The following is a 14,078-nucleotide window of genomic DNA, read 5'->3' on the forward strand; positions in this document are numbered from 1 at the left end:
AGGGGTTCAGTGACTTACCCGAGGGCACACAGCAGAGAAGAGGGTAGGTCCTCCCTCAACCTCCACCCCCACACTTTTTTATTTTTTGCCAAGCCCGGGGCATGCGAAGTTCCAGGGCCAGGGATCTAACCCACGCCACAGCAAGGACCCAAGCCGGATCCTTAACCCGCTGCGCCACCACGGGAACCCTCCACCCCTGCACTTTCAAGAGCTTTCGTTTTAGCAGAAAGAGCGCCGGGATGGAGTCATACACAGCAGGCTCCCAATACGTGGTCATGCACTTGAGGCTCTTTCTCATTGAGCCTCGCTTTCTCCATGTGGAAAATAGGGATAATAGTAACTCAGACCGTTTTAAGAACTAAAAATCACATGCTTATAATATCTAGCACATGCTAAGCATATCGGTAATTGCTTGTCATTATATATCAGCCCTTTCCATTTCTTTTTGAGAGGCGGACGCTGTGGGTTGACGTTTGAGGTGAATTTGGTGATGCTCCAAATTTCCATAGGGAGTGAAAACTCCCCGGGTCAACCTGATAAAAACCAGCCACGGTACCAGACAGGCATTACGCATGCGCATTCGGAAGAGCCAGCGGCACTGGGCCTGGAATCCTACCGTGGATGGAGACTCCCGTGAACCGGCAGAATACCTGGACCGAAAGGTGAGGCAGCGGAGTATGGAGAGATATAGGTCGAATCTGAAAGGCACCAGGGAAGCCAGAGGTCTGGTCAGTCCCTAGTTGAAAGGACTCCCTTCATGGCTCACCTCACCTTCCACCCCCCGCTCTGGTAATGGTCTCGCCCGATTCCCGTTCTCTTCTACCACTCCAGGACGTACCAAGTTTCCAGAAGAGGGATGGGGGGGGCAGTGGGCCTGGGGGCGGAAAGGACCATTCGGCGAGCGAGACCATTGACGCGGAGGTCAGGAGAAAATGGGGGGAAGGGCGAAAGGGGGCCCACAAGGTTGGAAGAGGAGCGGAGAGGCCTTCGGGAGACCCTTGTTGGAAGGGCGCGGGGCCTGGAAGACCTTTATCGGGAAAAGAAGGCGGGGCCTCTGGATGGGCGGGTTCATTGGTGGGGAGGTAGGAGGTTGGGGTGGGCGAGTTCATTGCGTGTCCGACTGAGGGGGACGAAGTTGATTGGGAGAGACCATTGTTAGTCTGGGGAGATTTGGGCAGTTCTTGAGGGGCAACCTCTTCATGTATGAATGGGGAGGGTCCGGGTGAGTGTGTGCGCGGGTAACAGGTTTGAATTGTGCCTTGAAGCAGGAGCTGGACTATGACAGAGGCTCTGAGATCCGGGCGAACAACCCACAGTGGAAGAGTTAAGGATCTATTTGCAGAAGAGGGGGCTGCGCCGGAATGTAAGGTCCGCGGGCAAATATATCAAAAATGATGCTGGAGAGTATGTAGGGAGCCTGGACTGCTAGGCTGAGGGGCCTGACGCTGTCTCATGGTGCTGGGGAGCCATGGGAGGATCGTGAGCAGGCGAGGGACAAGGTCATCTGGCCGTAGAAAGACCTGTTTGGGGCCGTGTGGGTAACGGACTGGAGAGGGGAGACTGGAGGCAGGGAGGCCCGGGAGGAGGCTGGGCAAGGACACGCATGACCTGGATTCAAGGCTGAATTCCCCCCCCCCCCCCCACACACACACGCACCCCTTCCCAGGAGGGTCTTGGAGAGAAATGGCCTCCCTGGGCCTCTAGGGCAGATAAGACCCCTCTCCCAACACCAGCAGCATGGAAAAAGCCCTCCCTGTCGCCTCAGACCCGTTCTCTCTTCTTCAGCCCCCTTTGCCTCCTCACCACTGGGAGCTGACCGACAGCAGCCTCACCTCACCCTCTCTTTGGCATCTGGAGCCCAAGGGCTGGGTCAGGGACAGACCCCACCTCATGAAGGCAGGAGACGGAGAAGTGGGTCCTGGAGACCCCCCAGACTGTCTGGGGTTCGATCCAGGTCAGCTGAGGATACACCCTGAAGAGCCTGAGGTCCCAGAAGAGGTGAGCTCCCTGATCCCCACCTCACCCCAGTAGGAGCAGAGATTCAGGCAGCTGTGAGTGAGTGTGGGTCCCAGATCTATCACTTCCTGGCTTTGTGACTTGGCCCATGGATACACTGTTGTGTATTCACTTAAATTTTGGTGAACTCCGAATAAAGATCAGTACCCGCATTAACAGAGTTGTTCCAGAATGAATTAGTTATTTAGTTATTTATTTACTTATTTAATATTTATTTTGCTTTTTAGGGCCACACCCGCGGCATATGGAGGTCCCCAGGCTAGGGATCTAATCGGAGCTGTAGCCGCTGGCCTACACCAGAGCCACAGCAACGCGGAATCTGAGCTGCGTCCGCGACCTACACCACAGCTCACAGCAACGCCGGATCCTTAACCCACTGAGTAAGACCAGGGATCGGACCTGCAACCTCATGGTTCCTAGTCAGATTCGTTAACCACTAAGCCACGACGGGAACTCCAGTTCAGGAACTTAATACACATGAATTGCTCAGAACAGTGCCCACATCCCCTGAGGATCCAATAACTAATGTTATTTCTGACCCTGTCACTGAATTCGCAGGGTACCGTGGACTGGTGAGGGCTGCTTTAGAGCCAGACTTCCCAGATTCAAATCTTGCCTCTTCTGCTTCCAAGCTCTGTGACCTCAGGCCAGTGACTCACCATCTCTGAGCTTCAGTTTATTGTGAGCACTTGGTCTGGTGCCTAATATCCAGCAAGTGTTGAATATATGCCAAAGAAAAGGTTTTTATTAGCAGCGTCCCCTCTGTGTTTGGAGTCTGGGCTGCCAATGGCAAGTCCTGGTTTCCTATGGCTGCCGAAACCAAGGACCACAGACTGGGTGACTTAAAACTACACCCATTTCTTCATTTACAGTTGGTAGTTCAGAAGTTCAAAATCAGTTTCACAAGGTGGAAATCAAGGTGTCAGCGAGGCTGTGCTGCCTCGGACGCCTGAGAAGTCATTTCCTTGCCCTTTCCAGCTTCCAGAGCTTCCTTACATTCCTCAGCTCCTGACCCTTCCTCTGTCTTCACAGCCAGCAGCTTTTAGTTCTGGGGTCACCTAGCCATCTTCTTCCGCATCAGATCTCCCTCCGCTTCCCTCTTATAAGGACACTTACGGTTACATTTAGAGTTAGGCAGAAAAGCGCCTCATCTCAAGATCCTTCATTCAATCATATCTACAAAGTCTCCATTACCCTTTGTTTGTTTGTTTGTTTGTGTTTGTTTTTCTGCATTTGCGGCACGCGGACGTTCCTAGGCCAGGGTTGGAACTCGAGTCACAGCAGTGACAACATCAAGTCCTTAACTGCTATGCTACCAGGGAACTCCTCTATTACCATTTAAGGCAACAAGCCCAAGTTCTAGAGATTTAGGACTTGGATATATTTAGAGGCCATTCTTCAGCCTACCATATGACATAAAACAACAACAACTCAAACTTGTTTAAGCAGCAGAAGGTAATGTATTGCCTGACCTAACCAGAATGGAGGAAAGGATGCTTCAGGTGTAGCTAGATCTAGGTGCTCATCAGGAAGCTGTCTCTTTCTTCTTTGGGGGTTGTTTTCTTCTATGGATATTTCATTGCCAGGCTGACTCTTCTCACAGGGTGCAAAAGAGGAACACAGGCCGCTCCAGGCTCACATCCAAAGATAAGTGCTCTGGAGAAAAATAAAGCCAGGATGCGGGTAGGAAGAGTCAGAGGGATAGCATGAGTTTCCATTTTAAATAGGGTGGTAAGGCAAAAGCTGAAGGAGAAGTGACGTTTGACCAAAGACCTGACAAAGGTGAGGGAGCAACCCCACAGCTTTTGAGAGGAAGAGGGCTCTAGGCAACAACTCTGCTAGGGAACCTTGAGGATGCCTTAGGAGTGGCCAGAGCCTGGTGAGCCAGGGGTGAGGGCGAGGGGTGAGGGCAAGAGATGAGGTCAAAGAAGAAAGGCAGGCGTGTCACGAAGGACTTCCTGGGTCAGAGTGAGGAATTGGGCTTTTCTCTGAGTTAGAGGGGAGCCAGGTAGGGCTCTGAGCTGAGAAGGGACTTCAGCCGACTTAGGTGTTAACAGGTGCCTTGTGGCTGCTATGTGGGGAGCAGACCTTGGGCGTCGAGGCAGAGAACTCAGGAGACCATGGCGGTAGCCCGAGAGATGATTTTGGCTTCCAGGAGGGTGCTGGCCTTGGGGATGGAGAGAAGTGGTCGGATTCTGGATGTATTTTCGAGTCAGTGGGCTTGATGAGAGATCAGATGAAGATCTGTGAGAAAGGCGTGTCAGGTTTTTGCCCCGAGCACTTGGAAGAAAAGGAGGAGCTCCCTTTTGCTGACAGGAAGGCGCCAGGAGGGGCAGGGGTGGGGTGGGGAAGCAGGATTTCAATCTTAACCCTCTTGATCCGCATCACCGCTCCAGGAGGTCGGTCACGTTATTTGCCCATTTTGTAAGTGTGGGGCTGCAGCCCCAAACTCACAGTCACGCCTGGGCAGGGGTGGGATGGGGGGATTACCCGAGCCCCTTCTTCACCTCTTCCAGGCTCCCAGAGGAGCCGAGGATGAGGCTCTGGTCCTGGTGCAGCTCATCGATGAGCACGGGGCGTACTCGACCGCGCGGCTGGTTCCGGACGCGGCAGCGGCGGCGGAGCGCTCCTCGAAGAGGGCGCCAGGCTCGCTCCGCGACAGCTCTGAGAGCCGGGAGGGGCTGCTCAGGAGGTTCAGCTGCGGGGCCTGCGGGAAAGCCTTCAAGCGCGCGTGGGAACTGCTGAGTCACGAGGTGGTGCACACTGCGGCGCGGCCCTTCCGCTGCGGCCTGTGTGCGGCCGCCTTCAAACGCCACTCGGACTGCAAGAGCCACCGCCTGGTGCACAGCGACGAGCGCCCTCACCGCTGCGACGCCTGCGGCAAGCGTTTCAAGCGAGCCAGCAACCTGCAGGTGCGGGGCCGAGGGGAGGCGGGGCCCGCGGGAAATGGGCGGGGCGGGGCACGGGGAGGTGGGCAGGGCCTGGAGAGAGGGGTGGGGCCTGAGGGAAAAGGGGCAGGACGGTGGAGGAGAGATGGGCGGGGCCTGCAGGAAAGGGGCAGGGCTTGTAGGAGGGGGTGGGGCCTGCGGAGGAAGGGCGGTGGACCTGCTGTAGGTCCTGGTTTGAACGGAGGGGTGGCCCTTTCTGCGACCAGGGTGAGCGGGGCCTTTGGACTGGAGGTACCTGGGGTGGGTGGGAGAGGCAGAGCCCACTGCAGAGGGAGATTTGGCTGGGCTGGAAGGGAATGGGGGCAGGATGGCAGAGGTGGGGTTGAGTTAAATGGATGTGGAGATGAGCTAGAAGGTAGACCAAGCCCAGGAAAGACGAGAGAGAGGCCTAGAGAAAGGAGACCTACCACTGAGGGAGGTGGCCTCTGGGTGGCCATGAGATGATAGGAAATAGGGAAAGATTTTTGAGGAGGATAAGAAGGAGATAGGGGTTAGATTTGGAGAACGTACTGGAAAGATAGGCTTCCGTGGCTGGGGAGGGAAAGGGAGGGCAAGGGGGGTTGTCGAGGGCCATGATGGGAGGAAAGAGAAGCCAGGAGTTAGAGCGGAGGCAGCCCCCACTCTCAGGGCCCTACCCTGGATCCCTCACGTGACGGGTGCCCCTCTCCTGCTGCCCCTCCTTGTGTAGCCAAACGGACAAGAGACCTTGAAATTCCAAGAAGCCACAGGTCTACTTCCAGGGCTCTCTCTGGATCCACCATCCCAGCGGCCTACATTGCCCTGCCAGCAGCGTGTGTGCACTGGGCTGGAAGGGTGGCAGGGAGGCTTAGGGATGTGGGTCGGGCTGTCCTTCTGTGGGTGCCATATCCCCAGAGGCCTGAGAAGCTCCATGAGGCTCTCCTGGGCCCCCAAGTTCTAGTGTGTGGAACTCTAAGAATTTCAAAAATTATGACTTTGAACATGGCCTTCCAGGTCATGGTGAAGGTCCATTTGTCCAGGTAGGAGGAAGCACCTATTTCATTTTATTATTATTTGAAATGTATTTTACTTAATGGTTTGATTTGTAATTTTTTTTTTTCTTTTTTAGGGTTGCACTCCCGGCATATGGAAGTTCCCAGCCTGGGGGTCAAATCGGAGCTGCAGCTGCCCGCCCATGCCACAGCCACAGTATTCTAGAACCGAGCCACATCTGCAACCTACACCACAGCTCATGGCAAGGCCAGATCCTTAAACCCACTGAGCAGGGCCAGGGATCAAACCTGCATCCTCGTGGATACTAGTCAGATCCATTACCACAGAACCACAGCGGGGACTTCTGATTTGTAATTTTGAAAATGTTTGGGACTTCCTGTTGTGGCTCAGTGGGTTAAGAACCCAACTGGTATCCATGAGGACTCACACTGGATCCCTAGCCCTCTTCAGTGGGTTAAGGATCCCGCTTGGCGGTGAGCTGTGGTGTAGGTCACAGATGCGACTTGGATCTGGCCGTTGCCGTGGCTGTGGTGTAGGCCGGCAGCTGCAGCTCTGATTGGACCCCTAGCCTGGGACTTTCCATGTGCTCAGATGCGGCCCTAAAAAAAAAACCAAAAGTTTAGATGGTTGGTCTAAGTTCATTTGGTCTCTCTCCCGGAGACCGGAGACCGGCAAGTACTAGGGGTGCATCTACCTGGAGAGGTGTGTCCTGCAGACAGGAGCCCCCGCCCTCACTCCCGTGCTGTCCCCATCCCCAGGAGCACCGCCGCATCCACACCGGGGAGCGCCCGTTCTCCTGCGCATCCTGCCCAAAGCGCTTCAAGACCCCCTACGAGCTGCATCGTCATGAGCCTCTGCACGCCCCTTCGCGGCCCTTCCCCTGCCCAGACTGCGGCAAGGCCTTCGCAGCTGGGCCCGCTCTGCTTCTGCACCTGCGGCAGCACTGCGAGGACAAGCCCCACGCGTGCGGGGTGTGCGGCAAGCGCTTCACCTACCGCCACAGCCTGCGGGTGCATGAGCGCGTGCACACGGGCGATCGGCCCTTCGTCTGCCCGCTGTGCGCCAAGGCCTTCAAGCAGTCCAATGCGCTGGCCTCTCACCACCGCGTGCACTCGGGCGAGCGGCCCTACCGCTGCGCCACGTGCGGCAAGGCTTTCAAACAGTCGTCCTACCTGGCGATCCACCGGCGCATGCACACGGGTGAGCGGCCCTACCCCTGCGACACCTGCGGCAAAGCCTTCGCCAGGCCCTCGCTGCTCCTGCAGCATCGCCGCGTGCACAGCGCCACGCGCCCCCACGCCTGCCACTTCTGCCCTAAGCTCTTCAAGGACCTGAACTACTGCGCGGTCCACGAGAAGGTGCACACGCGGGACACGCCCTGCAAGTGCGGCATCTGTGGCAAGGGCTTCGCGCATCCCAGCAACCTGCAGCAGCATCAGAGGGTGCATGGGGATGGGTGAGGGCTGGGTGCCAGGCAGCGGGGAGCCAAGGAGGGCTTCATGTCCCCAAAGCCGTTATACAAGCAGTAACCATGTCCAGGAGAGGCCCTCTTTAGGACAGCGCAGTCCAATAGCACTTTCTGCAGTGAGAGAAATATTTGGGGGAGTTCCCTGGCGGCTCAGCAGGTTAAGGATCCAGTGTTGCCACCATTCCGGCTTGGCACCTATGTGCCGTGACAGAGGTTTGACCCCGGTCCCAGGGAACTTCCACATGCTTTGGGGTTGCCAAAGAAAGGAAAGTTTGGCATCAATGCCCTCCAATATCTTAGCAACCAGCCATGTGGTCTTTTGAGCATTTGAATTGTGGCTAGTACCCCTGTGGAAGAGTTGTGTTTGGTTTTTTGTTTTGTTTTTGTAACTTTTTGGTTTGAAATAGACTCACAAGAAGTTGCAAATATCACGCAGACTTTCCCATGTGCCTTCACATGGCTTCCCCCGTGGAGCCCATCTTAGATAACCATAGGATGTTATCCAAAACCAGGCAGTCCTGGAGTTCCCTTGATGTCTCAGCAGTTAACAAACCCGACTAGGATCCATGAAGATGCAGGTTCGATCCCTGGCCTTGCTCAGTGGCTTCAGGATCGGGTGTTGCCATGAGCTGTGGCGTAGGTTGCCGATGCAGCTCAGATCCCACGTTACTGTGGCTGTGGCCTAGGTGAGCAGCTGCAGCTCCAAGTTGACCCCTAGCCTGGGAACTTCCATAGGCCATGTGCGTGGCCCTAAAAAGCAAAATACATACATACATACATACATAACCAGGCAGTCCATTCTGGAACGACTCTGTTAACGTGGGTACCGATCTTTATTCGGCGTTCACCAAAATTTAAGTGAATAGTCAAACTCGCCAAAGTTGAACCAACTGCACTTTCAAGAGCCACAGGTGGCCAGTTGCTGCCCTCTTGGCCCACAGGTCAAAGGCATGGAGGCGTGCCACACACCACGGTCCTGGTAAGCTGCTTCGTGTTCTTGATACTCTCAAGAAGGGCTTTGCAGGGGGGCTTTCACAAAACATTTCTCTTTTTCTTTTTTCCTACAAAGTCAAGAGGAACATGTATAATGGAGTTCCTGTCGTGGCTCAGTGGTTAATGCATCTGACTAGGAACCATGAGGTTGTGGGTTCGATTTCTGGCCTCACTCAGTGGGTTAAGGATCCGGTGTTGCCATGAGCTGTGGTGTAGTTTGCAGATGCAGCTCAGATCCCACGTTGCTGTGGCTCTGGCATAGGCTGGCAGCTACAGCTCGGATTCGACCCCTAGCCTGGGAACCTCCATATGCTGCGGGAGTGGCCCAAGAAATGGCAAAAAGACCAAAAAAAAGGGGGGGGGGGACATGTATAAATCTCACCCAGAGCAGAAAGTGCACATACCCAACCCAGTACACGAGTTATGTGGTGTAAACTCAGAGCTGCTACCGCGAATGACCCATTAGGTGGCCCTGTAGCTGTTACTAATTTACTGTGCGAATGAGGGCCTCTGGTCATGAGAACGTCCCCATGGTGGCTTGTGGCCTGAGAAACCTCTGGGTCACGCCCCAAGTGCTAGTCCGAGCTGTGGGTGCTTGTCTTGAATGTGAGCCCGGCATGCACTTCTCTGTCTGCAAAGCCAATGTCTTCCTTCTGGTCAGTTCTCCTCCGGTTGGGAGGGGGGCATGTGCTGCCCTCCTCTGTTTGTGCCCTTTGGGAGGCCATGCAAGGACTAGGAGACCAGCCCCGTCTGCTGGGGGGTCTCCAACCTGCCGCGGTGAGGTTAGTGGGATTTTGCGTTGGGTTATTTTCCCGCTCAGCTCTGAGTCTGGATATTCACTTCTGGGAAAACAGCCCCCCATTTGCAGAAGAGCTGACTGAGGCTTATGGAGATGGGAACCCCCACAGGTATTTTGAAATGGGTATGGTTGAGGCAGAAATGAAATCAGATCTTCGGAAACCAGCCTTGTGATGTCATGCTGATAAGTAGAGATCCTTCCTTTGAGCCTCCAGAAGGTCCTTGACCACGTGGAAACCATCCACCCTAGAGCCATCCAGGTCCAGTGAGGACAGAGGTGCTGGGGGTCATGGGGATTGAGGGTGGGCTGCATGGGCTCTTGCATTTAGGGACGAAAGAAGGCGAAGGAAGAGAATGAGAGGCGAAGGAAGAGAATGAGAGGTTGATTCAATCACAGCCAAAATAATCTTAGCACAGGAAGATTTTAACACTTCACCCTTTCTGTATCTTGCTTTTAAGTCTCTAAGTGTATTTCTTGTTTGGTAACAATATGAATTCATTTCTTATAGTTGGAAAACAATACCTACAAGACAATAAAGATAATTTCACAGATAACCTAAGGCAGTCACCATCTGGTATTTGGAATCTCCTTTATCTCACCAGATTAAAAAAAAAAAAAAAAGATAACCCATCACCGAATATGGGCACTCACTGCATCTCATTCAATTTTTATATACACTGAATGCTGGCATGTTGAATATATTTAGCATATATTGAATATTTGGCCATACCTACAGCATAGGGAAGTTTCTGGGCCAGGGACTGAATCCAAGCCACAGCTGTACCCTACACCACAGCTGCAGCAATGCCAGATCCTTTAAGCCACCGCCAGAGCTGGGGATGGAACCCACACCTCCACAGCGACCTGAGCTGCCAGAGTCTGATTCTTAACCCACTGTGTCACAGCGGGAACCCCTGCATGTATATGATTAATCTGTGTCTCTGAAGATTCCGACCATTGAAGACAATTGCCTCCAATTACATAGTATCACGTCTAATACCTGTCACTCTATTTGAAGCCTCACTTTTTCACAACTAGATCCAGGAAGGCTTATACAACTACTCTCCAAGAACACTTAAGGCCTTCACAACCATTCACAATGGTGGAGTTTTTTTCTTCTTTTTTTGGCCACACCAGTTCCCAGGTTAGGAGTTGAATCTGAGCCACAGCTGCGATCTACACCACAACCACAGCAATGCTGGATCCTTAACCCACTTTGCAACACAGGAACTTCCAGGGATGGTGTTTTTTCATATGCTATGCCTTAAATATTTTACCTCCTTGTGTAATTTCTAGCATAATATAAGTACCTTTGCTGGAATCGAGTGCAGGAATGGGACATCACTTCCAAAAAAATCAGAATATACATTCTTTCCAAGAGCACATCCAACATTCTCAAGGATTGACCACATACTGGGGCACAAAAATAACTTCAACAACTTTAAGAGTGCAGAAATTCTTTCTGTATCTTCTCTGACCCTAATGGCATGAAACAAGAAATCAACCACAGGAGAAGAAATGAGAAAAAACTGACTACGTGGAATAAACAACATGCTACTAAAAAACCAATGGTCAACGAGGAAATCAAAATGGAAATGAAATATACCTTGAGATAAATGATAATGAAAACACAACCATTCAAAATCAATGGGATGCTGCAAAAGCAGTGCTTAGAGGGAAGTTCATAGCATTACAGGCCTTCCTCAAAAAAGAAGAAAAATCTCAAACTAACACCACACCAGCTAAAAGAATTAGAAAAAGAAGAACAAACAAAACCTAAACTCAGCAGAAAGAGGAAATCAATAGACTAGAGATTCAAAAAACAATAGAAAAAAATCAGTAAAACCAAGAGCTGGTTCTTTGAAAGGGTAAACAAAATTGACAAACCTCTGGCCAGACTCACCAAGAAGAGGAGAGAAAGAACTCAAATGAAATAAGAAATGAAAAGGGATAAATCTCAATGGATACTACATAAATACAAAAGAAAAAAAAACCCATAAGAGAATACTACAAACAATTATATGCGAACAAATTTGACAACCTAGAAGAAGTGGATAACTTTCTAGAGACACAGAGCCACCAAAACGGAATCAAGAGGAACTAGATGAATTGGACAGGCCGATCACTGGAAATGAAATTGAATATGTAATAAAAACACTCCCTGCAAACCAAAGTCCAGGACTAGATGGCTTCACAAGTAAATTCTACCAAACCTACAAAGAAGAACTTATACCCATCCCTCTTAAACTTTTCCAAAAGGTTAAAGAAGAAGGAACACTCCCAGACATTCTATGAAGCCAACATCACCACAAACATTTTCTATAAACTCTTTAATAATTATATTTTGCTTTTGCTGTTCACGAATGTATGCCTAGCCCTTAAACAGTGCCTGAAACATGTGAGGCATGCCATGTGTATGCTGCATAGATACATGATTGCCATAGAGCAGTGTAATTTGATAGAAATAGAATTCAAATGTAATGTAAACTTTTCTAGTAGCCACTTTTTTTTGTTTTTGTTTTTTAGGGCTGCACCCATGGCATATGGAAGTTCCCAGGCTAGGGGTTGAATTGGAGCTGCAGCTGCTGACCTACACCACAGCTCACAGCAATGCCAGATCCTTAACCCACTGAGCTGGGCCAGGGATTGAGCCCACATCCTCATGGATACTAGTTGGATTCGTTTCTGCTGAGCCATGACCAGAACTCTCTAGCAGCCACATTTTTAAAAGAGCAAAAGAAAGCAGATAAATTTAGTTGTCATCATCCATGTGTAATATATTTCATTTACCCACAAATATTGTACTCAAACAAGCAATCAAAATTAAAGTTATTAATTTCATATTTATGTACTCCTTTTCATGGTAAGACTTCAAGTCTGGGTGTATTTTTAATAGATAGCTCATTTCACTTCATCCTAGTCCTATTTCAATGTTCAAGTTCCACATGGCATTTTTTTTTTTTCCTTCTACAAATCATTATAAAGACTCCTCTTTGCCACGGGGACCTGTGGGTGTGAGGTCACCTATTGAATGTTTTTCTTCAAGGAAAAAAAATCCTTCTTATCTTCGAAAGGGAAGATGTTAACCTGGAAGTAATCTTACTACTTTGCATCAGCACGAAAGGGCAGGTGGTTGAGTAGCAGGGTGAAATTATCCCAGGAATTCTCTCCAATCTTGGATTTTTCTCAGGTTTGTGAAACAAATAGAAGGTCATGAGGTTGTTTAAAAAAGAAAAGACGACAAAGCAACTTGCCAACCAAAGGATAGTATGGGTGACTTTGATTTCAGGAGATGGCTGGGACCAGAGGCTGGGGCTGTGAACATGCCAGGCTCTCTGGTGATGCAAGCAGAGGAGATTCACCACGTAGAGCCTGGACCACACCATGAAGCCCACAGAAAGGAGATCTCGAATTATTATGACATTCGCACATGCCCTTGAGGGGTTGTGTACCAACTGCTTCGTTGGGCAGTGGAGTGAAGACTATCCAGACCCAACAGCTGTGAAATTGGGGTTTGCTTCTACCATGTTGAAGATGTGGATGTAGATGAGCAGGTTGATGCCCCAGAAGAAAAGGAGGGCGGGGTAGATGCACCCAGAGCTTATCGATTTCAGCCACGCCCACTTAGAATTCCCAGGACGGATGGTGACGGCTTGGAAGGCGCTCAGGAGGGCGGTGGTACAGATGGAAAGACCCCGGGTTACTCTGTGCATGAACGAAGTTACCTTACACCCAACCTCATCCAGAAAATGGCTTTACTCCAAAGGATGACACGCTATCTGGTATCAACTTGAACATGCAGACAAGGCATTGACAAAAGTCGGGTCAAATCATATACACTTTTTCAAGGGGTTTTGATTTAAGAAGACAGACATATGGAACATGAAGAGCAATGAGTTTCCCATGAACCCAACACAAATTTGAAATATGAAGAAAAGCCCTCAAACTACATCACTTGGAAACATTTTTGCATTGATGTCTTACATGCTGTAATTAGATCAAATGAAACAAAATCGATTATGCCGTGAAGTTTGAAATAATGGAGCTTGAGGAAGGCTGTAAGGACTCACAGGTCGGCGTAAGGTAAAGACGTAAGCATGTTTAACGCTTCTGGATGCCAGGCCAAGGTGTGTTGCTTCCAGATCCTGGTCCTGGGAATTCTTGAGAACCTTAGATATAGAATTAGGTTTATAAGGAAGGTAGAGTTCCAATTGCTCATTGAAACAGAGGGGAAAAAAGAAAATGGTAGCAGTAGACAGAAATAGCAATCAATTCTAAAAAGATGACTGGAATTGATACAAGTAAAAGCCAAAATTAAAAGATTACAGGAGTTCCCGTAGTGGCTTAGTGGTAATGAACCCGACTAGTGTCCATGAGGACGTGAGTTCGATCCCTGGACTCGCTCAGTGGTTTAAGGATCCGGTGTTGCTGTGAGCTCTGCTGTAGGTTGCAGACATGGCTTGGATACTTTGTGGTTGTGGCTGTGGCTGTGGGGTAGGCTGGTAGCTACAGCTCCGATTCAACCCCTAGCCTGGGAATCTCCATATGCTGTGGGTGTGGCTCTAAAATGACAAAAAAAAAAAAAAAAAAAAAGATTACAATCCTCATGTGGAAGAGAAAAACAAATTCAAAAGTCAGGTCCTTCAAAAGAATAATAACGTATAGTTAAAAAAAATCTAGGGGATGGGGGGATGTGCTTGGGTTTTGGATGGAAATCCTGTGAAATTGGATTGTGATGATCATTATACAACTACAGATGTGATAAATTCATTGAATAATAAAAAAAGTAAAAAAAAAATCTATATGAAACTGTAACACTCCCCCACAGGAAGACACCAATAATATCAGGAATTAACAATTTTTTTGTCTTTTTGTCATTTCT

General features: G+C 50.2%; 2 protein-coding genes and 1 pseudogene across 6 annotated transcripts in view; 1 reads left to right on the top strand and 2 right to left on the bottom strand.

Annotated features, from left to right (window-relative positions):
• The window catches only part of LIG1 (DNA ligase 1), a 64,876-nt gene extending 63,848 nt beyond the window's left edge, over positions 1 to 1,028 (bottom strand). For all 3 annotated transcript variants that reach the window (XM_047789856.1, XM_047789854.1, XM_047789853.1), the window contains exons 1-2: positions 839 to 1,028; positions 617 to 698 (exon numbers count right to left, since the gene is read on the bottom strand). In XM_047789856.1, coding sequence (XP_047645812.1) covers positions 617 to 698; positions 839 to 911 — 155 coding nt within the window. In that variant the 5' untranslated portion in view covers positions 912 to 1,028. The remainder of the gene's footprint in view (positions 1 to 616; positions 699 to 838) is intronic.
• On the top strand, positions 560 to 7,966 carry LOC125132519 (zinc finger protein 664-like). Of its 3 annotated transcripts, none has more exons than XM_047789861.1 (5): positions 560 to 662; positions 1,266 to 1,368; positions 1,786 to 1,998; positions 4,533 to 4,928; positions 6,695 to 7,966. In XM_047789861.1, the coding sequence occupies exons 1-5, from the start codon at positions 622 to 624 to the stop codon at positions 7,394 to 7,396; spliced, it is 1,455 nt and encodes a 484-aa protein (XP_047645817.1). In that variant the 5' UTR covers positions 560 to 621; the 3' UTR covers positions 7,397 to 7,966. The 3 variants fall into 3 exon arrangements, with proteins under 3 accessions (XP_047645817.1, XP_047645818.1, XP_047645819.1); XM_047789862.1 differs by having other exon boundaries at positions 1,269 to 1,368; XM_047789863.1 differs by lacking the exon at positions 560 to 662 and having other exon boundaries at positions 1,269 to 1,363.
• Positions 7,967 to 12,237: 4,271 nt separating this feature from the next.
• On the bottom strand, positions 12,238 to 13,014 carry LOC125133230 (vomeronasal type-1 receptor 4-like; annotated as a pseudogene).
• Between the last annotated feature and the right edge of the window lie 1,064 nt (positions 13,015 to 14,078).

Source organism: Phacochoerus africanus, chromosome 8 (genome assembly GCF_016906955.1).
Source record: "Phacochoerus africanus isolate WHEZ1 chromosome 8, ROS_Pafr_v1, whole genome shotgun sequence".
NCBI classification, from domain to species: domain Eukaryota; kingdom Metazoa; phylum Chordata; class Mammalia; order Artiodactyla; family Suidae; genus Phacochoerus; species Phacochoerus africanus.

Excerpts from the sequence above, each read along its gene's own strand:
- LOC125132519 (XM_047789861.1), top strand. The coding sequence starts at position 622 with ATGGAGACTCCCGTGAACCGGCAGAATACCTGGACCGAAAG. Across the intron at positions 1,369-1,785 it reads GGGCTGCGCCGGAATGTAAG|CCCCCTTTGCCTCCTCACCA; the intron begins GTCCGCGGGCAA and ends TCTCTTCTTCAG. Across the intron at positions 4,929-6,694 it reads AGCGAGCCAGCAACCTGCAG|GAGCACCGCCGCATCCACAC; the intron begins GTGCGGGGCCGA and ends CCCCATCCCCAG.